The sequence below is a fragment of the Lepidochelys olivacea genome, assembly GCF_965140295.1.
Source record: "Lepidochelys olivacea isolate rLepOli2 genome assembly, chromosome: 6".
NCBI classification, from domain to species: domain Eukaryota; kingdom Metazoa; phylum Chordata; order Testudines; family Cheloniidae; genus Lepidochelys; species Lepidochelys olivacea.
In genome coordinates, this window is record NC_140416.1 from 56712975 (window position 1) to 56738884 (window position 25910).

General features: G+C 48.7%; 1 protein-coding gene across 9 annotated transcripts in view; it reads right to left on the reverse strand.

Annotated features, from left to right (window-relative positions):
- The window catches only part of PACSIN3 (protein kinase C and casein kinase substrate in neurons 3), a 38733-nt gene that overhangs the window by 5586 nt on the left and 7237 nt on the right, over window positions 1-25910 (reverse strand). For 5 of the 9 annotated variants that reach the window (XM_084630929.1, XM_084630930.1, XM_084630922.1 and 2 more), the window contains 8 exons: window positions 8743-8811; window positions 6426-6493; window positions 4448-4548; window positions 3819-3975; window positions 2744-2979; window positions 2109-2264; window positions 1232-1407; window positions 118-238 (listed from right to left, as the gene is read on the reverse strand). In XM_084630929.1, coding sequence (XP_084487055.1) covers window positions 118-238; window positions 1232-1407; window positions 2109-2264; window positions 2744-2979; window positions 3819-3975; window positions 4448-4501 — 900 coding nt within the window. In that variant the 5' untranslated portion in view covers window positions 4502-4548; window positions 6426-6493; window positions 8743-8811. The remainder of the gene's footprint in view (window positions 1-117; window positions 239-1231; window positions 1408-2108; window positions 2265-2743; window positions 2980-3818; window positions 3976-4447; window positions 4549-6425; window positions 6494-8742; window positions 8812-25910) is intronic. The other 4 variants (XM_084630927.1, XM_084630923.1, XM_084630925.1 and 1 more) reach the window with 1 other exon arrangement.

Genomic DNA, 25910 nt, shown 5'->3' on the forward strand with positions numbered 1-25910 from the left:
CCAGGTGAGCAGGGACAGAGTGTTTTCCAGTGGGAAGTCTCAGCGGGCAGGGGGAAGCCACAGAGTACGAGTACAATAAAGTAGCTCTGCAGCATGTGGAAATGAGGAATATGCCACCTCAAACTGTGGCCAATTCATGGCCATGGCTGGCCCATGAGTGTTGCGCCACCATTTCAGGTCCTCCTGGTCATCTGCAGCCACGATTCCCTGGTACAGATCCCGGTACAGCGCATGGAAACTGCAAGCAGAAGCAGAACCAATGTCAGTGAACAAGTCCCTGTACAGCCCCAAATTACTGTCAGGTGCATAAATTTCCCCTTTCACCTCCACATCATCCTATTTCAAGAACCACTGGGGATTAGAGAGGCTGTGCTCCAGCACCTTTAACCCCAAAGCATTTCACAAGCCAGACATCCCACTCTATGGAAGCACCATCCCCTCAGAGATGGAGCAGGGAGCCAGCTGGCCTGGCTCATAGGCATGGACAGCTGGAGATGCCCTGCTGCTGGAACTTGCAAAGGGCTGGCAGAATCCCATGAAGAGACACAGGGAAATGGGTCTCTTTGACGTATACTGTTCCTCGACCCTACACAAAAACTGTCCTGGGAGGCTGCAATGGCTACCCCCATGCCCCGGCACAGTATTACATGGGGGTTCATGGCCATATCTCCTGAGTCATATCACACCAAAGGAAGCAGGTTAAATGTCTCCAGCTATTGGAGGGAATGGGGTGGCGTTGGCCCTCAAAGTTTATGGAGCAGTGAGTTGGTGTATTTCTACACCTCACCTGGGAGTGAGTCTCCCAGCCTGGGTCCACAGTGGAGCTAGTGTGCTAAAAATAGCTGTGCAGAAATGGCAGCTCAGGCTCTGAGGGCTGGGGGTAGGTCCGCACAGCCAGATACAGAGTAGACATCCCCTTGGAGGCAGGTAACAGCCTTCACTTCATAGTGAAGGACAGAGTAGATTAAAGACTCACACCCACAAGAAGGGTGCACAATGGTAGGAGCGGTGGAATCCTCAAACTGAGGCGGAACCCACCCTGAATAAAACCAGAGACAAGCTGTGGTCAGACTGCAGCTATTCAGACACCTTAGAAGGGGAAATAATAGGACACAAGCCCCCCCACCACCACCACACACACACACACACACACGCCAGACACTCTCCTTTCCCAGAGGCCATGCAGTGGACATCCCCGTCGCACACCAGGACACACTGCACAGGTAGGTACCTTTCATTAGTGGAGATGTTGAGATGTTGGTGTAGATCCAGGAACATCTCCTTGAAGAAGCACAGTCGCTTGCACTCTGCCTCCTGGCAGCCCTCAAACACCTGTTCCATGTCCTCCATGTAGCGGGGATTGTAGCGGTTTAGCTCATCTAGCATCTTCTCATACTGATCCTTACACTGCAGCAGCCAGGAGTGAGAACAAACATAAGCCAACTGGCCGTGGTGCCAACCCCCTGCTCTGCACCCTGTCTAGGGCACACAAGAGCTTCTTTCCCACCTGCTCCTGCTCTTCTCCATCAGGGGACCCTGCACAGACTCCCCTGCACAGCTAAGCATGGCATATGGGAACATCAGGGGAACCCAGGCAAGCCCCTTCCTCCCCAGAGCCAGGCTTGCAGTCCTGCCATGTCAGTGACCCCTCTCTACCTCTGACACCTTCCCCAGTTCTCCAATGGCAGTGACTTTCCCAGCTGCGGGTGAGGGGGACAGAGAGGGGGTCAGACAGACAGAGACAGGCTCAGTTCTCCAGCCGTCTTCTCCATTGAGCAGCTCTACAACTTTGCATTCACCTGGACATGCACACTAGTCACTCTTGTGCCGGATCCTTCTGCACTGCAGCGTCTACCTTATGGAGCAGCAGCCTGGAACTATTTGTTATACAGCACCAGGTGCGCTGTCTGAATCCTGTCACCAGGACCTGACTAGCTACAGGTCAGTCCCATGAGGTACTGAGCTCCCACACAAGTCAGCAGGCAGCGAGGATACTTGGCACCCTGTAGGACCAGGAGCTAAGCTGACACTCATTTCAAGTCTCTTCTCCCCATGCCTCGCCGGTATAGTGACCCCTAATGGTCTGAGTCCACATAGGGCACACCCACCTTCTCAGCTTCTTGTGCACATTTCTCCACACGCTCCTGCAGCTTGTGCAGCTGCTCCTGTGAGATGGAGGAATCTGCCTTGGCATGGTTCTCACGTGTCTGTGCAGTCTTCTCATCCTTCCGGGCTGTGTGATAGTTCTTCTTAGAGGTCTCCACCTAACACAGGTAGTTCTGTAAAAACCAGAGCTAGGTGCCCCAGCACAAACTTTCCCATCCCTTACGTGTTGCTGGGGGGAAGGGGGAAGAGATGGTAGGTGTTGTTTTTCAGACTTTATTACTGGCAGCAAACATCACATAGGAGCCAGCCCCATCAGGAGAGGCCAGCTCAGCCATCAGCCTGCCATGCTCAAAGGAAAAGGCTTCCCCCGAACTCCACAGACATAAAGTCACCCCCTTCCTCCCCCAAGTCACAGGTTGCCACACAGGAGGGCCTCAGCCCACCAACCCCAGATATTTCTGCATCAAGGAAGGCTGCAAGTATGCCATGGGCAAAGAGCCAGCCACACCTAACAGAACCAACCCCCACAACTAAAGAGATGTCTAAACAAAGCACACCCAAGCTAACTGCACTCCAGGCAAAAATGTCTAGCGCCAGCATCCCAGCCCCCTCTGCCTTACACACACTCCTTGCTCACATCTTTCAGCTTCTTCACCCAGGGTTTTTGGGCCTTACGGAATCCATCCTCTGCCTCTTTAGTCTCCTTGAACCCACCAATCATCTGCTTATGGTAGGCCTCCTTCTGCCAGGCCTTGATCTTGTCTGCATCTTCTCCAGCAAGATGGTTCCGCACCTCTAGATGGATCTCACTCAGCTTGTCTGCAGCTGTCAGGAAGGCGTGCCAAGTCTTCTCTAGTGTGCCATACTGAGGGCCTGGAGGAGCAAACATGAGAGTGGCCATTACAACCCTATGTCCACAGATATGGGGACCAAGTTCAGAAGCCAGCCTTCCTTCATCATGCAGGACACCTCTGCCACCACCAAAAAGCACTCAGGCCAACGTGGACTGTTCTCTGCACAGATAGAAAAGAGAGGAAGGACTACGTGTTACAGCTCGCAGAGTCAGGTATTAACAATGAGCATGCATAGCTGATGATCTAGTCCTGCCCCAGTGCAGTGTAGGTGAGTCTCTACAAAATATTCCTTAGGGGCTTTGCTTAGCTTAGCTGAGCTTAGAAGAGGGAAGCAATGGCAGTCCCCTGGCTGGAGCTTAAGGCCAGTTTCACGGGCTAGTGGGCACTTTAGGGCAACTGTTCTAATACCCTCCCATTCCTTGTTACACTCTAAGGCTCTATCACCTTGTGATGTCAATCACCTGCCACTAGATTCTCTTAGGCACTTGTGTTCCCATCGTCTCCTCCCAAGTCATCCTTTAGTCAGGCTACAGATCTTCCCTTGTACACACTCCAAGCCTGAACCTCCCCTTCCAGTCTGGCAAACATTTTTTTGTAATGGAGCACTTGGAAATGCAGAGGGAACATCCCTTCCTTGAAGGGATCAGAGAACTGGTGGCTGGAAAGGAACCACAGAGCATCCCTGTCCTAGAGCTACTTGGTTTGAGCCAGGAAAGAAGAATACAAGAAATCCAGCTCCATGCTGCCCAATGGGTGTGCTCATCTCCTAAGGACAGCCCCAACCACAGCAAGACAGGGTGCTCTACGAGTGGAGAGCTTCTCCTGAAGGCTGTGCCCACCCTAGCCGGCCGGCCTCACCCTTCTCTACAGTGGTCCTCCATTTGCGGGACCAGTCTGTTAGCTGCTGGGCATAGTTCTTCTCAATCTTGGCTCGCTCCTGGAAGCAGGAGATGAGGTCGTTACAGAGACGGTGCCCATCATCTACACGCTTCACTGTCCGCCTGTAGTTACCAGCCTGAAAGAGCAGACAGTGTCAGTCCCACTGCATTGACTTCACACCCACCCATCCACCCACCCTAGGAGCCAGGGGCAGCAGATCAGGCCACCACATAGTAAGGGCAGGTCCTGCTGAGGCTAGCAGCCGGGCTAGGACCCCACCCAGGGCTCCCGCAGGAGGAAGTGGATGTATTGTGGGAAGTTTAAGAGGTGGGATGTTCTGGCTTCACATTCTTCTCCATTGGTGTTGATTCAGGTCTAGAACAGAGGCATCACTTAGTAGCTTCTGAGAAGGAAGGGGTTACCTCCCCTATACACCCTACTGAATCCCCCTCCAGAGAACTACACCAGTCCCAAAAGCAAGTCAGTGTCTCTCCCTCTCTCCCACTCCAGGGGAATAGCATATTACCCAGAAAGCTTGAGACCCAAGCCATAACTCTATGGGTGACACGTAAAAGACATTTTCCTCCCTCCTAATGATCCCGCCTTACCTCCCAAAAGCTGCCCCCAAGAGCCTCCCCAACAACATCATCTTCTGATGACATAACCCTGGTTTTCTTGCAGCAAAGAATTTTTGCAGATTTCAGTGCAGCTGGAAGAGAAAGAAGAGCTGTTTGTAGCATGACACTGTCAGGGACTCAGCCACGCACCATCCCGACAACTCAACACTTATGGAAGAGAGCTGGGCAAGTCCAGTTGCCAGTGGGCAAGTGTCCATATCACAGCACCACTGGCACTTACCAGCCCCCTGACTCAGTTCCAGCACGAAACAGGCCATGCAGACTCAACTCCTCTCCCCGCTAGAAGGGACCCATTCAGGAGAGGCCAGTGGCACATTAGAAGGGAGGAAACTGGCCCTGCCACCACCCAGGCTGTACCTGTCCTGGAGAAACTGGTAAGTCCAGAACCTTTTGCCTCAGCAGAGACTCCTTCTTTTTGCACCAAGACCATCAAAGGAAGAGCATGCTCAGTTAAACTACTGAGCATGCCAAGCCTTGAGACACTTAAAATAAGTTGTGTTGAAAGAGATGACTCTAGTGTCCCAATATAAAAGAGTGAGGAGGATTAAGAGATTACATCAGTTACTGACTAGAGAAACCAAAACCCAATGGTCACCAGGAAGGCATGTCCTAAATGGGGTGCAGCCTATCGGGCTAGGAAGGGAACTATAGCCACACCTAGTGCCATCTATCCAAGGATGTGCTTGGGTTTCCGGGCAGAACGAGCTTCCTGGGAACATCCCAATTTACATTACAACACAGTCTCTGTCACCACATTCCTGTGTTCGGCACAGGGAATCCAGTGTAGAAGGTGACAAAGGCCCCATCTCACCCCACACCGAAACACTGTCACTACCAATTCCTATTCGGCCCAATCTGAGTTACCCAGGAAAGAATTTTCTGTAGTATCTGGCTGATGAATCTTGCCCATATGCTCAGGGTTTAGCTGATCGTCATATTTGGGGTTGGGAAGGAATTTTCCTCCAGGGCAGATTGGAAGAGGCCCTGGAGGTTTTTCGCCTTCCTCTGTAGCATGGGGCACGGGTCACTTGCTGGAGGATTCTCTGCTCCTTGAAGTCTTTAAACCACGATTTGAGGACTTCAATAGCACAGACATAGGTGAGAGGTTTTTTGCAGGACTGGTGGGTGAAATTCTGTTGTGCAGGAGGTCAGACTAGATGATCATAATGGTCCCTTTTGACCTAAATATCTATGAATCTATGAATCAATACATAATTTTGGCTGGACTGGGATCCTGGCACTGCTGCCACATGAGAACTGCCCTGATGGTGGTGCTCAGGACCGTCCTAAGCACCACTATCCTTTGAGGGGTGGCAGGGGGAGACAGGCCTGAGTAAGCAGTATATACAGGCCTGTCCCAGGCAAGTTTTGGTTAACATAAGATTGACATGCTTTGCTGCTGCTCTTCTCCTCTTCCACATTCCCAGTTATAAAAAGCTTCCCTCACACCCTAGAAAGGTATCTGCTCTCTCTGCCAGTCCCAAGGCAGAACTCACACAGCAGAAGAAGCATCAGATCAGTCCAAGAGACTAGGTATCCCATGTCCCCTCAGTCCTTCTCAGCGTCTGCTTTCTGGGACTATCAGCCACACAATAAGAGACCCATGGTAGACTTCAGAAGACACACAGAGGGAACCAAGGAGAGCGTTAAGTACCATCTGCCTGAGCAGCACATTTGGATAATATGAAGGTTGTTAGAAGGCCATCAAGGAAATTCCTCTGGCTTCCCAACAAAGTTCCAACTTCCCCCAACCCCCACTGCCCTCCAAGAAACCCTGTTACAGGGGCAAGTCATCATACCAAACAGAAGATTCAGGTGCATGAAACCTTAAATGCAGAAGGACCCCTCCCCTCACCAGCAGCCCTGATAGCCAGCCTGTGAAAGAACTTTGCATGACTACAAGTCAGCTGGTTCCACTCCTGTGCCCAGCAACAAAGTAACTACATACCTGAAAGAGAAGAATGAGGGCTCTGGAGGCCCCAGCTGCCCGGAGTGATTTCTTGGGCTGTTCCAACTCTAAACGTGGTGGTGGGTAAGAGAGAGATGCACAGAGAGTTAGACCCTGCTGCTCTGACACAGACAGAGACACTGCTGTTCTGACAAGTAACAGTCCTAGGATAGGAACCTGGGTCTCCTCCTATGCTCAAGGCAAGGAGGGGCACTCCCGGTACAGCAGCTGCTGCCACTCTCCTCTTCCAAGGTGCCACATTCCAGCATGTAGGGGAGATGCCAAATCCCTGTGTCACAAGATCCAGTCCCAGAGATTTAAAATAGAAGCAGTGGGGCAGTATGACGGCATTGTGCGGGAAAGGTGCTGTTATAATAGCTGAGCAAAGGAACAGCCCACTGCTGGAATGGACTAAACTAAATGAGGTTTCCCAGGCACAGCAGCTGCACTGGGATTGGTCCTCCTTTCCGTTGCAGTACAGCCCACATGTCTTCTCTAGCCTTCCCCACTGCTGCCCACACTTGGCTTTTCGGATAAGCCTAGTGCTGTCTACCATGACGTGCAGAAGAATCAAGAGGCAAAAGCCTCCTCTAGTGCCTGTAGGCCAAAGAGCTAAGTGATTTAGACATTTTACTGCAGTAGTAGCAACCCCACTCGTAGACCAGGACCCCACTGTGCTAGACATGGTACAAACATGAGGAGACAATCCCTGCCCAAGGAGCTTGTACTCCAAGTAGTAGTAATATTTCTTGTTCTGATTGATTTTTCTGTGTTAGAAACGGATGTCCTGCTTAAGCCAGAAGGCTACAATGGCTCAGAATTAATTAAATGGAGATAACGCAAGAGCCAACAGAATGGAAGCTGCAGCACCTGAGAAGGGAGGTGATTTTAGTCAAACTAAGATTTGGCAGGGGAAGGCGTGGGTGAGGGAAGGGGATGAGGAGCGGCTTGAGTCACTGTGCTAACCATTCACCAAGTCATATTTTGGAGAAATAAAGTGTTTGTTAAAGAGTCATTGCATTGCCCCTTCAGTTACAGTGTAGAACTCACAGTAAACATCCCTGGGACTTCTAGTCATCCTCCACCACCACCAGACTTTACACTCTGAAAATCTCTAGGGTAACACACAAGCAGTTAAAAACATATTTAACCCATCTCCCAGGCCTTATTTCTCCTTCACAAGGAAGCAAGAGGCACAAGCACAATTTAAAAAAAATCCTTCTCAGTTTACCTTTAAACAGTATTGAGTCCTCCCAGGGAAAGATGAATCACTGTCAGACTCTGGTTTCCAGTCCTGACTAACTACCCCACGTGAGAGTTTGGGGGTGGAGGCTGAAAATTGTTTAATGTGCTGTGGAGCAGCCATGCTCCATCTAGGAGTCAGTCAGAAAAGGGACTAAAGGACAGAGAACCCAGGTCCATTCTTTCTGCAGTTTCTGCATCAAACGTTCAATTTAGGAATCAGACAGATTGTTTCTTTAGCTGCCAGAACTATTAATCAACCCCAGAACTGCAAACCCTGCTGGATATACTATGCAACCCCGAAGTAGCTGGCATTTGGTTAGGGCATAAGCCTCTCCTGGAGCAGCATAGGCCCTACAGAAGTCCAGTGGGTCTGTCTTGGTGGAAGATACACATCAGAAAATGAGAAGGACCCTTTTTTGTACAAGCCCTTTCCAGAGCTCCTACACACTGACCCCATGTCAGTCACTAGGTCACACTGACCCCACATGCAGACTTGGAGAGAACATTTTATAGTGAACAGAAGCGCTGAGAAAGGTAGCTGCCACTGCCAGCCTGAGCCCCAGGAAGAGCAAGAGGCTTGCCCTCCAAGTTGGTTATTCCTACAGCATCACGTGCCGTCTGCTCTTGCGAACAGCTTGAGTGCTGGGACAGCCAGGAGAGTTTACTAGCAAATAAAAAAAAAAAAAAAATGATTTCTTTGTAGATCTATGTACCACACTCTGATGCTGGTGGGATGGCAAAGCCAGCTCAAACTCCAAGTAGGAGAATCCCTGGGGTGGCTTTTGAGGAGTGGAGGTTTTATTAGTGGGGAAGGAGACAAACGAGAAACAGTAGGAAGCTATCTGGCTGTTGGATAGCTTTTACAGTGCTGCCACTTTATTGCAAGTCTGGGAACCACTGGTATTTTCTTAGAGCCCCAGGTCCTGGAGTAATACCATTACATGAGATTCTCCGTTTTCATTTTAAAGCGTTCCCAGCCCTTATGGCTGTTGAGATAAAAAGCTTAAAAACCATGACCCAAGTGCACTACAAAAAGTGAAATTTTTAAAAAGCATTTTAAAACCAAACTTACGATTTTTGAATGCCCGAGGTTGGCTGTACCGTTAGGAGGTCATTTCACCAATGGAGATTCCAAGCCTGCCTTAAAATACAAATTACATTAGTTTTGTGGTCACAGCAGAGTACCTTGTGGACATCTTAACATGGCAGAGGGTTGGCAGCTGCTGTACAGGAGAGGCCATGATACCAGAATAGTAGGGGGTCTGTAGGTCAGAACCAAGGTTCTTTGGCAGATGTAGCAGCAGTACTGGAAAAGCAAAGGATGTGGCAGGTCAGGATTGAAGGGTGGCAGGAGAAGTGCGCCTGTCTCCCTCTCCTCCCTTCCACACCAGTAGTGGGAGAGAATCACATATTGCCTTGCCTGCTCCTGCAAGAGCACTAGAGTTAGACTGATCAGGACTCAGTCTCATTCTGCAGCAGGATGACTACATGCAGGAGCATCAGACACTTCTGCAGAGTGGCTGGCTGGGAGAGGAGAAAAATACAGGATTTCCACACAATGTTAGACCCCATAATCAAGAGGGCCTTCAGAAAATCTTCTCACAGCAAAAATGTGGCCAGAGTAATATATCCCTCTTCTCCCCATCATCAGCTATCCCATCTAGCTGGCTAAACAAGCAGGAAGACTCTCAGTTATAAGAAGGTGCTAGAGTGGCTCAGGGTTTCTTCAGATAGTGATTTCCTACGCAGCAGCATTTTGTAAGCAGAGCTCAGCACCAGAGAACCCATTATGGCAGGGCTGCACCTGCCTCCAGAGCAAATTGAGAGGCAAATAGCAGTGCTTGAGACCAAGTGACAAGAGTAAAAGGTTGTGGAAGAGCACTGAGCTCACTCTCTGCTCTTCCCAGGGAAATGGCAGGAAGTGGTCCCCAGGATGACTACCTTGTGTCAGTACAATGAAGCTGATTTCTTTTCTGTGTTTGGTCATTTCCAGCCTCTAGTTACCAGGCCACGAGCCAGTTCCATCCTCTAAATCCAGTGACTCCACAGGGTTTACACCAGGGGTGGAGAACCTACGGCCCACAGGCCAGATCCAGCCCATTGGTTAATTTCATCCAGGTTGCAACGCCCCCCCCTGCAGGGCTGGAGCTGAGAGCACCAGCTCATCCCACCTCGGGGGGGGGGGGAAGCCCTGAGCCTCCACTCTCCCCTGCCCCACAGGGCTGGAGCCACAAGCACTGGCTGGACCTACTGTGGGAGGGAAACCCTAAGTCTTGGCACCCCTCCACGAGGCTGAAGTTGCGAGCGCTGGCTCACCCCACTGCGGGGGGAGGAATCCCCGAGCTCTGCCCCACCACACACACCCCCGGTGGGTGAGTGACTTGCAATGGATTTTTTTCTGTGAGTCAATGGCCTATGACAGAAAAAAAGGTTCCCCACCCCTGGTTTACACCAAGACTAGCTGACCCTAGACAGTTCTGTCTGCTCCCCAACGACAGACAAAGGCTAGAGTATTGTAGGCAAAGGAGGCTAACTGCAGAATTGCTCCCTCCTCTCTCACAGGGAAGGAATAGCTAGACTCTGCATGCATTACATACCAACACCCCAGTAACCAAGTGGGCCCATAGCCCCTTCACTCAGTTCATACCCCTATCCACTGCTTTTGCACCTGTCTCTCACCCATCTTCATTCCTTCATCCCTGAAGTCCCGATGCATGAACTCTTTTTCTGGCCTAGGAGCCAAGGGACCATCTTCTACTTCTTCCAAGAAGAAACAGGAATCCTTAGCCACTGTGAATGTTTCCCCAAGGCAGACAGAGAAAGCCTCCTTCCTGTGCACCGCCTTCGATACTTCCACCCTCTGAGTGCCCAGGGCAGTATCTGGGTATATTGTTTGGATTGCCTCCTTGGATGGCTGGATCATTGTGGACAAGGTCTGGACTTTTCCATTCAGTAAAGTGAGGAGCATACTGAAATGGGAGGTTCATTCTCACCCTCCCAACTCCCCTAATTCTGGAAGGCAGCTCTGCAGGAGCTTCACCTTTGAAGTGGATTTGCACAGGTGGGAGAGCATGGCCTTTGCCACACTACATGTTCTGTCCCACCTTCTCCCACACCCCAGTTACTGCTGGGCACAGGACCTAGTTGCATGACAACCCTATCTAGAAACTGAGGTTTTAGTCTTCCCACCTTAGCCAGACATCTTTAACAAGGAATGGTTTCCCCTTGTTTTTCAGACACTGAAACCAAGCCTAGCCCATGTTTGTCAGGAGCAGGCCATGTCTAGCTCAGTTCCATTTCAGGGGGAACAGGGCCTTTGTGACTGGTATGATTCCCCAAATAGTTCTCAGCCCTACACCAGATAGAGATGAAGGCACTGTCCCTACCATACGGCACTCTCAGCCACAGTTACAGACATTTAGTGTGAACAAATTTACTAGGAAACTGAGCCTCAAGCATCCATAGTTAATTGCTATGAACTTTAAGGCAGGCTGGATAGAGGACTATCAGTGAAAGCCAGTCCTGCCAAGTCATCTTATCTACAGACAAACAGCCAAGACTGCCCTTTATCTTTTCCACCAGTCTAGTGCCAGAAGAGACTGCCTGGCCCAGCAGACACCAGCACAGTGGTAAATGTGGATTTGCTTCTGAGCTAGTGATGTGCTCTACATTCCCACTATATAGTAGCTTCCTGTAAACGCCGCACAGTACTTACCCACTTCCCACAGGGCATGCCCAGGTCCCCACTCTAGCTTGCAGCTACTCAGCTGGGTGCCTGGTCGAGATGCCAGATAATGCAAAGATCCCACAAGCAATGGGAATGTTAGGTGACTGCATGGGACATCCTTGTTGCTTGGGAAGGGCAGACTTTCACAATAGTATTTATTCCAATCCAGGGATCGCACCTTTGGTGGAGTCACCTGGCTGGGAAAGGAGCTAGGAGCCAGTATTTCCCAGCCACTCCCTTGGAACTGGAGCTCCCAAAGCTGCCTAGTCCAGTTTAAAGAAGATTTTCAGCTGGGTTCTCCAGCTTGTGGAGAGAGAGAGAAAGACACAGACAGACAGACAAAGCACTTAGTCAGACCGGTAGGTACATGCAAAGGTGACTCCAGAAGCCTGCAAGCGGAAAAAGACACCCTGCTGAGGTCAGACAAATCCACACCAGATTTCAAGGATTGCAGTGCATCAGCAAAACACACAGAAGGAATCCCACATTCTTTCAAAGCTGGGAGGTTCTGTGACTGGAAGGGACAAATTCACAGGGCCAAGCAGCGAACTCAAACTTCTCCTGAACGTTGGAAGTTAGCTTAACTCACTGCACTAGTATCCTCCACAACTCCAACTGAGACAACATCCTGAAACAGCAGAGAGACTGCACCATGCTCCATAACCTTGGAAATCCTTATTCTTACCTCAAGTTGCTCTCACTGCCAAAAGCTGTTCCTCATGTCCAAATCCTCCTTTAGCTTCAAGCTTCTGCTCTCTCTCCTATTGTCCAGGGGTGTATCTATACTACGGAGACTACACCGGCATAACTATATCAGCATGGCCCCATAATGCACACGTAGCCAGGGCTGGCCTTACCATGAGGCGAACTGAGGTGGCTGCCTCAGGTGCCAGACTGTGGGGGGGAGGCATCACTAGGACCCAGAGTGTAGAAAATTGTATCTGCTGCTGGTGCATATGTATTCTCTCTGCTCTAGATGCACAGAGATGGTGGAGTGCTGTGCTGGAGGAAGGAGGGCACAAGAGACATAACAGGCAGGCAGGAGAAAAGGTGAGAGGGAATAACAGAAAGCAGTAGGAGCTGCAGGGAGAGAGAGGAGGAGGAGCCTCTTATATACCTCTCCAGCACCCCCAGGAGCCTGGACTGATTAATCTCAGGGAGCTTCCTGTTTCCTGCTGCTTTCCTGAACCCACTTGAGGGGAACAGCCAGTCAACCGAAGTAGTAGGAGCCAGTTAGGCCCTTAAGATGCTGATATCTTCCCTCAGTCAGGTCCTGCTACCAGCCTGCTTATTTGTCCCCTTCAATTGAGTGTTGAGAGCCACTATAGCTGACATAGAACGGCAGTCATCAGTGAAAGAATAAAACGCCCTTCTGGGGCAGCATTCAGAAAAAGAAAGAAAGCAAAGGAAGCTTTCTATCTAAGCAGGAAGGAGCTCTCCTGAGATACATAGACACAAATGTTCACGGTGAGCCTTCCGGCCCCAGTGAGGATGTGAGGGGTGAGGAGATGCCTGATCTTCCAGTTAGAGTGCAGGTGACCTGGCAGCTACTGCAGCATCCATATCTCCATCTCAAATGGATCTAACCATGCACATTCCTGAAGAAAAGAAGTGTAGATCAGAGAAGAGTGTGGTGGAGGCACAAGAAACAGCTGCTGCTGAGTTTAGTTCCTTAAGTCTAGATGATCCAGGACTGTGGACCCACTTGAGCAGTAGCCTGAGGGACTTCCTTGTACTGCACGGGCCACAGCAAGTGAAAAACTTCATGTTCCCCAAAGACAATGAAAATAGAAGTGTCCATCCAACACATTACTGGCGTGAAATCTCCAGTGGTGACAAAGTGGAGAGGCCACGGCTTATGTACTCAAAGACCCAGAATGCTGCATACTGTTTTTGTTGCAAATTCTTCCAGTCTAATGTTCCAGCCACATTGGGTTCTACAGGAACAAAGGACTGGAAAAATCTGGCTAGAAATCTGGCATGCCATGAGAAGGCAGCAAATCACCAGAGAGTATTCCATAGGTCGAAAGAGCTTGAGATGAGACTAAGGTTAAAGGGCACCATAGACGATCAGCATCAAGAGAAGATTGCATCAGAGTCTCTTTACTGGCAAAATGTTCTGAAAAGGCTCATTGCCATTGTGAGAACGCTTGCTACCAAAACCTAGCACTGCGTGGCACTTCAGATCAGCTGTATGTGCCAAACAATGGAAACTTCCTTAAAACTGTGGAGCTGATGGCTGAGTTTGATGCTGTACTCTAGGAGCATCTAAGAAGAGTCACCACCCAAGAAATGTACACACACCACTACCTTGGAAAAACAATTCAAAATGAGATCATACAGTTACTAGCAACAAATGTCAAACGGAAGATTGTGGTGGAATGCATCCGATGAAGTGAGCTGTAGCTCATGAAAGCTTATGCTCAAATAAATTTGTTAGTCTCTAAGGTGCCACAAGTACTCCTTTTCTTAACACGGCTGCTACTCTGAAACAGAAGATTGTGGCAGATCTGAAGTCAGCAAGATATTACTCTGTTATTCTGGACTGCACACCTGACATCAGCCATACGGAACAAATGACTTTAATGGTGCATTTTGTAACAACAGAACCTAGTGAAAATGTCCCTGCAACGGTGACTGTCAGAGCATTTTCTATAATTTATTGACATTGAGGATACCACAGGAGCTAGTTTGACAAATGTGCTTCTTAAAAAGCTGGATGATACGGGAATTGCAATAGCTGACATGAGAGTTCAGGGTTACGATAATGGTGCCAACATGAGAGGAAAGAACAGAGGAGTGCAGACATGGACCCTCAAGCTTTTTTTGTCCCATGCAGTTCTCATTCATTGAACTTGGTGGTCAGTGATGGAGCATCAGCTTCTAGTGAGGCTGCTGAATTTTTTAATGTAATTCAAAGCATCTATGTATTTTTCTCTGCATCAACTCATCAATGGCAAATTTTGAAGCAACATCTGGGAACATCCTCTCTGACATGAAACCACTGAGTGCCACACGATGGGAAAGTAGAGTGGAGGCGATAAAGCCTATCAAACACCAAATTGGGACAATAGATGATGCCATAGTTGTCATTATGGAGGATAATGCTATGACAGGAACTGTTTGTGGGAGAACAGTGGCAGAGGGAAATGGAATCACCAGAAACATACATAACTTCAAATTTCTGTGTGGCTTAGTGTTGTTGCATGACATACTGTTTGAAATAAATGTTGTAAGCAAGAGACTCCAAGGTGTTGACCTTGATATATCTGGAGCAATGGAACAACTGGACAAAGCAAAGTCATACCTACAGCCTTACCGGTCAGATGAGGGATTTCAAAATGTTCTGAAGAGTGCACAGAAGTTGGCAGAGGAACTTCACACTGAAGCTATTTTCCCACCCATTCAAGAATACAAGAGTCACTGAAGAAGACGACATTTTGATTACAAGGCACGGGATAATCCCATAAGAGACCCCAAACAACAATTCAAAGTTGAATGCTTTAACCAGGTGCTAGATTGTGCAATACAGTCAAAGAACGTTTCATGCAGCTCAAGGAACACAGCAGTCTATTTGGGATGTTGTATGATATTCCAAAACTCCTCACTATACCTGAAGAAGACCTACACCAGCAATGCAGGGCACTACAGACAGTGTTGACACATGATGACATGCACGATATTGATGCAAGTGATTTAGGTGATGAACTGAAAGCCCTTTCAAGATACATTTCAGCAGGATCAACTCCAAAGGCTGTTCTGGAATATATGTGCACAAATAAGATGACCACCCTCTTTCCAAATGCTTTTGTTGCTCTGCACATACTTCTGACACTTCCTGTAACAGTTGCCAGTGGAGAACGCAGCTTCTCCAAGCTGAAGTTAATAAAAACACATCTACGCTCCACAATGACACAGGAGAGGCTACTCGGCCTTGCAACCATCCCAATAGACCATGAGCTGGCCCAGACTATGGACCTTCAGAAAGCAGTTCAAATCTTTGCAACCAAGAAGGCACGGAAAGCACCACTTTGATTATTCAAACAGATAAAAATGCCAGTGTTTACTATGCAGACAATAAAAGTTACATTTGCTGTTCAGGCATCTGAAAGTTACATGTTACTTAAAATTTTTGAACAAGGCATTTAAAGTTGTTAGTTCTCCTTTATTGGGGTAGGTAGCAGAGCAGTACCATGTGAGGAGTAGAACAGGAAGAAGGCAGAATTGAGACCTTTCAAAGTTTTGGCCCAAGCGAGGGTGCCTGAGGGCATCATTTGAGCTCCCCGCCTCTGGTGCCAAAAGGCTGTGGCCCAGCCCTGCATGTAGCCTACACTGACAGAAGTTTTTACGTTGGTGTAGGAACACCACCGCCCTGAACAAAGTTAGCCCTGTCGATGGAAGCCCCCATCCACCGGTGCAGCTGTGTCTCCACCAGGGGTTTTGTCTGCACAGTTATCACGGTCAGGGTGTAGTTTTTCTCACCCCTGACCAATGTACTTATGCTGATATAACTTTTCAGTGTAGACCAAGCCTGACACAGGAGTTCCTTTCTTTCACTTTGAAGTTATTTGGCATGACCAGGCTCTATCTCCCTCCCTTTCCAAAACTTTTATTCTCTCTTGTTTAGAGAAATGAGTCTCAGGCCATGTCTATGAGTATGTCTACACTATGAAATTAGATCAATATTATAGAAGTTGATTTTTAGAAATCGATCTTATACAGTTGATTGGTTATGTCCACACTAAGCTCATTAAGTCAGCAGAGTGCGTCCTCACTACCGTGGCTAGCATCGACTTACAGAGCGGTGCACTGTGGGTAGCTATCCCACAGTTCCCGCAGTCTCCGCCGCCCATTGGAATTCTGGGTTAAGCTCCTAATGCCTGATGGGGCAAAAACATTGTCACGGGTGGTTTTGGGTACATGTTGTCAGCCGCCCCTCCCTCCGTGAAAGCAATGGCAGACAATCGTTTCGCACCTTTTTTCTGCGCAGATGCCATACCACTGCAAGCATGCAGCCCACTCAGCTCAGCTCACCGACATTGCCGCTGTTGTGTCCTGGGTGCTGCTGGCAGCAGACGGTGCAGTAACTCTGCTAACCATCATCATCTATTACTTCCACTGCAACTCTGCTCTCCTGCAGCTCGGGGGATCCATTCTGGTCCTCCTGGGTGCTGCTAACCGTCGTCATCCACTGCGACTCTGCTCTGCTGCTATTGTCTCAATAGCAAATTTCTCCATGTTGTCTGTCATGGGCTCCCGGGTACGCATGTTCTTCCCCAGAAAACGTGCGGTGCTAACTGTCGTCCTCCACCCCATCAACTCTGCTCTCCTGAATCCACCTTGCAGGTCCTCTTGTCATTCTCTATAAATATCTATTCTCGTGGCATTTGTCTTTAGCCACCGCTTCTGCTGCAACTCTGCTCTCCTGCAAACGCCATACCACAGCAAGCATAGAGCCCACTCAGATCACTGCGGCAGTTATGAGCATCGTAAACACCTCGCGCATTATCCTGTAGTATGTGTGGAACCAGAACCTGCAAACGCAGGTGAAGAGGCGACGGCAGCGTGACGACGAGAGTGATGAGGACATGGACACAGACCTCTTTCAAAGCACGGGCCCCGGCAATTTGGACATCCTGGTGGCAATGGGGCAGGCTCATGCCGTGGAACACCAATTCTGGACCCGGGAAACAAGCACAGGCTGCATGGGACAGCATAGTGTTGCAGGTCTGGGATGATTCCTAGTGGCTGTGAAACTTTCGCATGCGTAAGGGCACTTTCATGTAACTTTGTGACTTGCTTTCCCCTGCCTTGAAGTGCAAGAATACCAAGATGAGGGCAGCTCTTATAGTTCAGAAGCAAGTGGCGATAGCCCTCTGGAAGCTTGCAACGCCAGACAGCTACCAGTTAGTCGGGAATCAATTTGGAGTGGGTAAAATCTACTGTGGGGGCTGCTGTGATCCAAGTAGCCAACGCAATCACTGAGCTGCTGCTATCAAGGGTAGTGACTCTGGGAAATGTTCAGGTCATAGTGGATGGCTTTGCTGCAATGGTGTTCCCTAACTGTGGTGGGGTGATAGGTGGAAAACATATCCCTAGCTTGGGACCGGACTACCTTGGCAGCCAGTACATAAACTGCAAGGGGTACTTTTGAATGGTGTTGCAAGCACTGGTGGATCACAAGGGACGTTTCACCAACATCAATGTGAGATGGCCGGGAAAGGTACATGACGCTCGCATCTTCAGGAACTCTGGTCTGTTTAAACGGCTGAAGGAAGGGACTTATTTTCTGATCTGGGAAGTAACTGTTGGGGATGTTGAAATGCCTATAGTTATCCTTGGGGACCCAGCCTACCCCTTAATGCCATAGCTCATGAAGCCGTACACAGGCACCCTGGACAGTAGTCAGGAGCTGTTCAACTATAGGCTGAGCAAGTGCAGAATGTGCACATGGACATATAAAAGCGCGCTGGTGCAGTTTACTACCCAGTTAGACCTCAGAGAAACCAATATTCCCATTGTTATTACTGCTTGCTGTGTGCTCCACAATATCTGTGAGAGAAAGGGGGAGATGTTTATGGTGCGGTGGGAGGTTGAGGCAAATCGTCTGGCCACTGATTACATGCAGCCAGACACCAGGGCTATTAGAAGAGCACAGCAGGGCATGCTGTGCATCAGAGAAGCTTTGAAAACCAGTTTCATGACTGGCCAGGCTATGGTGTGAGAGTTCTGTTTGTTTCTCCTTGATGAAAACCCGCTCCCTTGGTTCACTCTACTTCCCTGTAAGCCAGCCGCCCTCCCCTCTTCAATCACCGCTTGCAGAGGCAATAAAGTCATTGTTGTTTCAAAATCATGCATTCTTTATTAATTCAATCGCACAAATAGTGGGATAACTGCCAAGGTAGCCTGGGAGGCGTGGGAGAGGAGGGAAGGACAAGGCCACACTGCACTTCAAAACTTATTGAATGCCAGCCTTCTGTTGCTTGGGCAGTCCTCTGGGGTGGAGTGGTTGGGTGCCTGGAGGGCCGCCCCCAAGTTCTTGGGCATCTGGGTGAGGAGGCTATGGAACTTGGGGAGGAGGGCAGGCTTACACAGGGGCTGCAGTGACGGTCTGTGCTCCTGCTGCCTTTCCTGCAGCTCTACCAGATGCCAGAGTGTATCAGTTTGATCCCCCAGTAGCCTCAGCATTGCATCCTGCCTCCTCTCATCATGCTGCCGCCACCTTTATCTTGGTCAGAGAACATTTCATCGCGAGTGCAGTTTTTTCCACCTTCTTATCTGTGCTAGCCTCTGGGATGGAGATGATAGAGGGTGTGTTGAAACATTTGCAGCTGCGGGAGGGAAAAAAAAAAAAAGGGAGAGTAGTATTTAAAAAGACACAGTTTAGAGAACAATGGGTAGACTCTTTCACGGTGAACCAACCTGTTAACATTACATAGCACATGTGCTTTCAGTACAAGGTCACATTTTGCCTCCTATATTGAGGGCCTGCCGGTTTGGCGAGAGAGATCACACATGCTGGGCCGGGCAACAGAATTCAGCTTGCAGGCAGCCATGGTAAGCCACAGTCTTTCGGCTTCTTCAACCTTCACAACATGTGGGAATGGTTTCAAACAGCAGCACCCTCCTTTCCCATACCAAGCACCCATTGGGTTGGCCATTTAAAAGGAGGGGCTGTACTGGCCGCGAATGCATCCCAAGTCTTCAGGGCAAATCAATCATTAAACACGCTTGCTTTTAAACCATTTATTATATTTACAAATATATTTATTTATATTTATATTATATTTACTCACCAGAGGTGCCTTCTCCGCCTTCAAGGTCCGGGAGCCCTCCTTGGTAGGGTATTGGCTCCAGGGTGATGAACAGTTCCTGGCTGTCGGGGAGAAGGGATTCCCCGCTTGCCTGCTGCACGCTGTCCTCCTCCTCATCCCCAAAATTCTCATGCCTGTTGTGTGAGACTCCCCCCTTGCAGGTGTCCATGGACAAGGGTGGGGTAGCGGTAGGGGCGCTCCCTAGAATTGCATGCAGCTCATCATAGAAGCGGCATGTCTGGGGCTCTGACCCAGAGCAGCCGTTTGTCTCTTTGGTAGGCTTGCCTGAGCTCCTTAATTTTCATGTGGAACTGCTGCGGGTCCCTGTTGTAGCCTCTGTCCATCATGTCCTTGGAGATTTTGGCAAATATACTGGCATTTCGTCTTTTGGAACAGAGTTCTGCCTGCACAGATTCATCTCCCGATACAGTGATCAGATCCAGTACCTCCCGCTCTAGTCCATGCTGGAGCTCTTTTGCGATTCTGGGACTGCATGGTCACCTGTGCTGATGAGGTCACCACGCTGGCCAAACAGGAAATGGAATTCAAAAGTTCCCGGGGCTTTTCCTGTGTACCTGGCTAGTGCATCTGAGTTGAAAGTGCTGTCCAGAGTGGCCACAATGGAGCACTGGGAAAGCTCCCGGAGGCCAATACCATTGAATTGCGTCCACACTATCCCAAATTTGACCCAGTGATGTCGATTTCAGCGCTAATCCCCTCTTCGGGGAGGAGTACAGAAATAGATTTTAAGAGCCCTTTAAGTCGACAAAAATGGCTTCGTCATGTGGATAGGGGCAGGGTTAAATCGATCTAATGCTGGTAAATTCGACCTAAACTCATTGTGTGGACCAGGGCTAAACATACAGCGCTTCAGTGGCGCAGCTGTACTGATATAGCTGTGCCACAGCATGTCTGATGAAGATGAGGAAAAAGCTCTCCCCTTAGCATAATAAAGCCACCTCCGCAAGTGGCAGAAGCTGGGTTGGCAGGAGAAGCTCCCCCACCCACACAGTGGTGTGCACAGGAGCGCTTAGGTCAGTGTAACTTATGTGACTTGGGGGTGGGGGATGGGGGGTTTCACACCCCTGAGTGACGTAAGTTATGCAGACATAGGCTGCGCTTTAACCTGGCTGTGTAGTCGTGGCACCAGCACTGGGAGAGAGCTCTCCCAGAGCTGTAAAAAAAAAAACACCCCCAAAAAACAACCACCCCCGTGAGGCAAGAGTAAAAGCACTGAGTGTGTGAACTGCCCCCTGAGCAATGCAAGTTTCAGCAATGTAAAGTGGTAGTATAGACAAGGTCTTGGTCTCAGTCTCTCCTGCTATCCTTGGGTTGGATTTGTGGTACTTTTGCCTTTTCCACAGCTTTCCTGAGTTGTGGAGACAAGAGCTGCACCAGTTATTCCAGGGGCAGCCATGTCAGGTGTGACAGTTTGGGAAATTTGTCTGTGTAAAATTTATGAATTTTGGTTGACTTTTTGAAATTTCTCTGTCATTGAATGCTGCAGTGTATATTGACTCAGCCATTTGCTCACACAGTTTTTTTTAAATTTATCTCCCCAACCAGGGTGAGGGAGATGCAACAGTTAACAGTCATTAATCTGAATGGTCTTCCATTCAGATGGAAGCTGCCTAGAACAGGAGGGCTGGAGTCTGGGCGAAAATAGTCCTTCCCAAACTGTCTGGAGCGGGGTGGGGTAGGGTTGGAGCAACTGAAAATCCCCAGCTGAAAGGAAAAACCTGACAAGAGGTGTTAAAAGCTGCTGTTAAAAACAGGGGTTATTACTTTAAAAACAGGGGTATGTTTGCTGAGCAGGGGAGCCTTTTGACTGTCTAACCCGAACAAGCTAAAGCAGGGGTTCTCAAACTGTGGGTTGAGACCCCAAAGTGGGTCATGACCCAATTTTAATAGGATCGCCAGGACTGGCATTAGACTTTCTCGGGCCCAGACCTAAAGATGAAGCCCGAGGGCTTTGGCTCCAGGCCTTGAGCTTTGCCCCCCAGTTCATGTAGTAATTTTTATTGTCAGAAAGGGGTTGCAATGTAATGAAGTTTGAGAACCCCTAAAACAGCTTGCTGCAAGAGTCAGGGGAGAATCCATGACCAGGAAGAGAAGACAGGACCAGAGTGGGGTCCAGGCAGAGGGACCTGCGGCCCCTGAAGGCACTACCAAAACCAAAGAACGTAGTGAGGATTGAGGGAGGGAACTGTGTACAGGTGTTTATTATTTTTTCCGCAGATCTCCTGTTGTCTATAACAGAAGTATGATTGGTTTATAGTTTCACCCTTCAGGGACACAGGATATGCTGAAGCAGTAACACAGACTCTACAGAGTAATTTCTAAACCAGAGTAGCCATGAGGGTGGAACTCTGGGGAGGATGTGCTTGAGCAACTGGGGTGTCTTGGAGGACCAGGGCAGCTTGCCCATAAGGTCTCATTCCCTAAAAAAAAAAAAAAAAAAAAAAAAAAAAAAGAGGTACCAGATAGAGTCTGCACCTGGAAAGTGTTCCCACAAGGCTAGAGTAAAAGGCTATGGCTAGACCCTGCCCAGACTGAGGGGACCTTAGAAGCACACAGATCCAGTACGCGGTCCCAAACACAGCTGCCTGGTGGGCATCTGCAAAGTGGAGCTCAGTCAGAACTGTGCCATCAAGGCTTCAAAGAGCTGCACTATCATCTCCCTACTTTCATAGCACCATAAATAGCATGGTTTCTGCCCCACATCTACATTCACCACTCAGTCATGCTGCTTCCCAGATGCCACCCACGACCTGTTTTCCCCCCTCTCTGACTGTGAGTGGGTTTCGCTCATATCAAATAACCCTCCATGCATGCAACCACACTGTTTGAGCTAAAGAGACAATTAGCTGTTTGCTTCTATCCCATGCATTTCCCACCCCTACCAATCAGGGTCAACTAGCATCAAACTTGCCAGTGAATTCATGCCAGCCTCTAAACTCATTTCAGCTGGAAGGGATCTCAAGTGAGTTATCTTCCGTCTCTCTGTATTGTGACAGGAGTGATTTCATCTGCAAACTATCCGAGGCGGGTGTCTAACCAAACCCTGACTAGCTCCAGGAAAGGTTGTCACTCTCCCCCTTGGCAACTGGCTCCTGCTCCAGAGCGTTCCCCCCAACAATATTTAACCTACGTTTCTCCTACTATAGCACAAATCCATGGGCTTGTCCACACTCACTGACTAATGAGGATAATGTTGTAACAGAGCTCCCTAAGAGCAGTAAAGGGATCTCTTCTGACCACCAGGGTGAGCAGCATCTGCCCACTTCCATACAGCCCTTGAATAAAAAGCTTATCCTTGGTGATACTGCTCTACGAACTCTCCAGTTTGTTCATGTTGTTTTATGAACTGAGGTACTCCAAACTGAGCCGAGTGCTCCAGTCTAGGCTTGACAAGTGCCAGGTAGAGCAGAATAATTTGTAGTTGCTTTTACATTGGAAACTCCTATTCATTCCAGAAGGCAAATGTTCCACTGAGATGGAGTCACCTTGCTAGACCATCAGGGCAAGGACTGGATCTTTATGTACTGAAAAGCCTTATGCACACAGACTATATTCAAATAATCCTCCACAACAACCACTGCCTGGTTAGTCCCATTCTAGATCTGGGCATTTCAGTCTTCATTAGACTTCACACAGTTATTTAAAATGGACTCAAGTCTTTTTTGCCCATTTCTTCAATGTGGAAATTTCACTGCACGTTAATCCACTCTCAGCCCCATAACCTCAGTTTTATATCATCCATGTATGCAAGTAACCTCTACTACATCCTCCAAGTAATAACTATTTCCATTTGCTTCTCATTACACTGATTTGTCATTTGAGTTGCCACTTGGAGGTTTTATCATTAGGGATTACTTTGTTGTTCAGGCCAAGTCTGTGACTGTGTCACGCCCTAACAAATTCAGAGAGCCTTTACGCACTGCGCCTCCTATTATCAGCAATTACATCATGGAGGGGATTGGCTTTGCCTGGCACCACCTGATTTTACTACCTGTGTGTTTTTCACTGAAGTGCACCTTTCTCTCAAACATTCACACAATGGAGACAACAGCCTGGAAGAAAGAGGTCAAAACACCAAGGTTTTCCTGAAGTTCACCTGGTTCCCGGCACAACTCAGAGTTCTATTTTCTCCTCTGCAGGTTACAGAAAGGTAGAGAGCACAGGACAACCCCTAAAGAAACGCAGGATCACAAGACAGGATTGAAACTGGGATTTCTCATTCTGGGGGGGGATATGAGCTGGTATAAAGAGGGAGAGGGAATGAAGGGCGGGGCGAGGGGTCACACACCCTGGTGGCTTTACTAACGTTGTGGTCAGTTCCTCTGCTTTGATGATGTGCAGGTTCATTGTTCACACTTTTGGCACCAGAACTAGTTTACTCAATTACTTCCTCGGAGAGGAAAATCTAAGCAACATGAAAGGCAACTGTTGGGGTGAGACAGAGTTCAGAGCCATACAAACAGGCAAGACTATAGACCAACAGCTACACACAGCACCATTCTGCAGGGCTGATAGTGTCTTGGAGATCATGCATGCCAAAAAGGAGCATATTTTGTTTAAGGAGTGGGGAGAACACCCAACAAACAAAAAGCTTTCATAACAACATCTTCCATCCCATGGGAAGAGCCAATTTAACTTCCTCAGCACTGCTCTGCCCCTTGAGATCTTCATTAGCCCTTTAGGAGCATTTATAGGGTTGTACTCCCTAAAGTGTGCCTAGGCAGCAGGGTTGAGCAGGGGCAGACCCTAGCAACTGGGCTAATTTTTTTTTTTTTTTTTTTTTAAATACTCAAACTCTCATGTTCCTCCTACCAAGATTGTTACACTGAGCTCCATTCAGGGAGGTCAGAAGGGTTATTTGCTATCTTCATGCTGCCTGAACAGTGCAAAGGGAGTGAAACAAGGTATAGAATCTGCCTCCCCATTTAAAGTATCTATAGTGGCCCAATGACCTTTTCGAAATAGAGTCTTCAGCCTGAAGGGTAAACATCAATTTAAATCCCAGGTGTCACCATCCACCGCAGATTCCTAACTATCAGAATAGACACAGGGGAATGGGACAGACATCTCTGAGAAGCACACACTTCAGGAAGATATTTCAGCTGTTTAGCATCATCGAAATGTGGCTTCTTCCCTCCCAGCCCATCTCCCAGAGCAGAGAATCTTGCCCTTGTTTTTCAGTGCCCAGCCTGACATGCCAGCAGGACACTGGGAAGCTCTAGTACAATCCAAGCTTTTTCTGCTTGGCTTTCTGAACAAGCCTCCATCCCACAGCTGGAGAGACCAGTTTTCTCTTTGCATTTGGGATGGAGCCACCTTGACCCTTCTTACTTCTCAGTAAGACTAGAGTACTTCCTCTCTGGAAAGCGCTCACTAGTCCAGTTCATAAGCCCAGACACCTCCATTTGGAAGGCGACACAGCACACAGTGGAGTTGAAAAAGACAGGTTCTGTGAGCATCTGTGTGTATATATATCTCCGAGGCTCTGTGATCACTGGCACAGCACCCTCCAGTCCACTCAAAGCCAACACCAGGCTTTTTCGCCCAGGCCTGCGGAGCAGGCCCCTCTAGCAAGGCTAGCACTAGCAAGGACAGAGCAAAGAGCACACTGAAAATACCAGAGGACCAAACAAAGATGGAAATGAATCCAGGAGTGCCTAAAGTTAACTGTTTTGTAAATGAGAAATGTGCTATGACACATCTCCCAACCCTCCATAAGGCTCTTATCAAAAAGCATGCAGAAAGCCCCACCTCTGAGCTCTACACAGCAAGGGCCACATCCCCATGCACACCAACAGGAAGGGTTCTGCTTTAGAAGAGGCAGCACAAAAAAGAAAGTTGCCAAGCCCCATTTTTCAGCCACCTGTAAATGTGGCATACAAGTTCACCAGTACCCACAGCACTCCTGTGTGGAAAGCAAGTACTATCTCCATCTGCAGAGTAAAGAGGTGATTTGACTAGGGCAGTCACACAGATCAGTGGGAGAGGCAGAATTAAACTCAAGACCATTGATATCATTGTCACGGGTTAGGTCACAGAGACCCACTTGGGACGGTCATCTGACGTGCTGAAATTACCTCTAAGCCAGCTTGGGACTTCCAGAACCCTGTCTTGTTGAGCCAGACATGATAGCCTACTGCAACACAGGCCTAAGGTCTGGTCCACACCCCCAAAGCTGCAGACTTAACTGAAAACAGCTCAGCAGGTTACCAGTTTCCAGCACCCAGACACCAATGGGATCCAAACCCCAAATAAATCCATTTTACTCTGTATAAAGCTTATATAGGGTAAATTCATAAATTGTGGTTTAACTAATGACAGAACAAAAGTAAGTCACCAAGCAAAATAAAGCAGAAAACACACAAGTCTAAGCCTAATACATTAAGAAACTGGTTACAGGTAATATCTCACTCTTAGAGATGTTCCAATAAGCTTCTTTCACAGACTAGTCTCCTTCCTAATCTGGGCCCTATCCTTTCTGCTGGTACAGTCCTTGTTAGTTCCAGCCCACATCTCAGGTGGTGAGAAGGGGTTCTCTCATGACTGGCAGACCCCTTTGTCCTGCTCCACTCCCTTTTATAGCTTTGGCACAAGGTGGGACTCTTGTCTGATGGGGTGGGGACAAGCACAATGGAAAAGTACAAGGATTAAGATGGATTCCAGCATCATGTGACATGG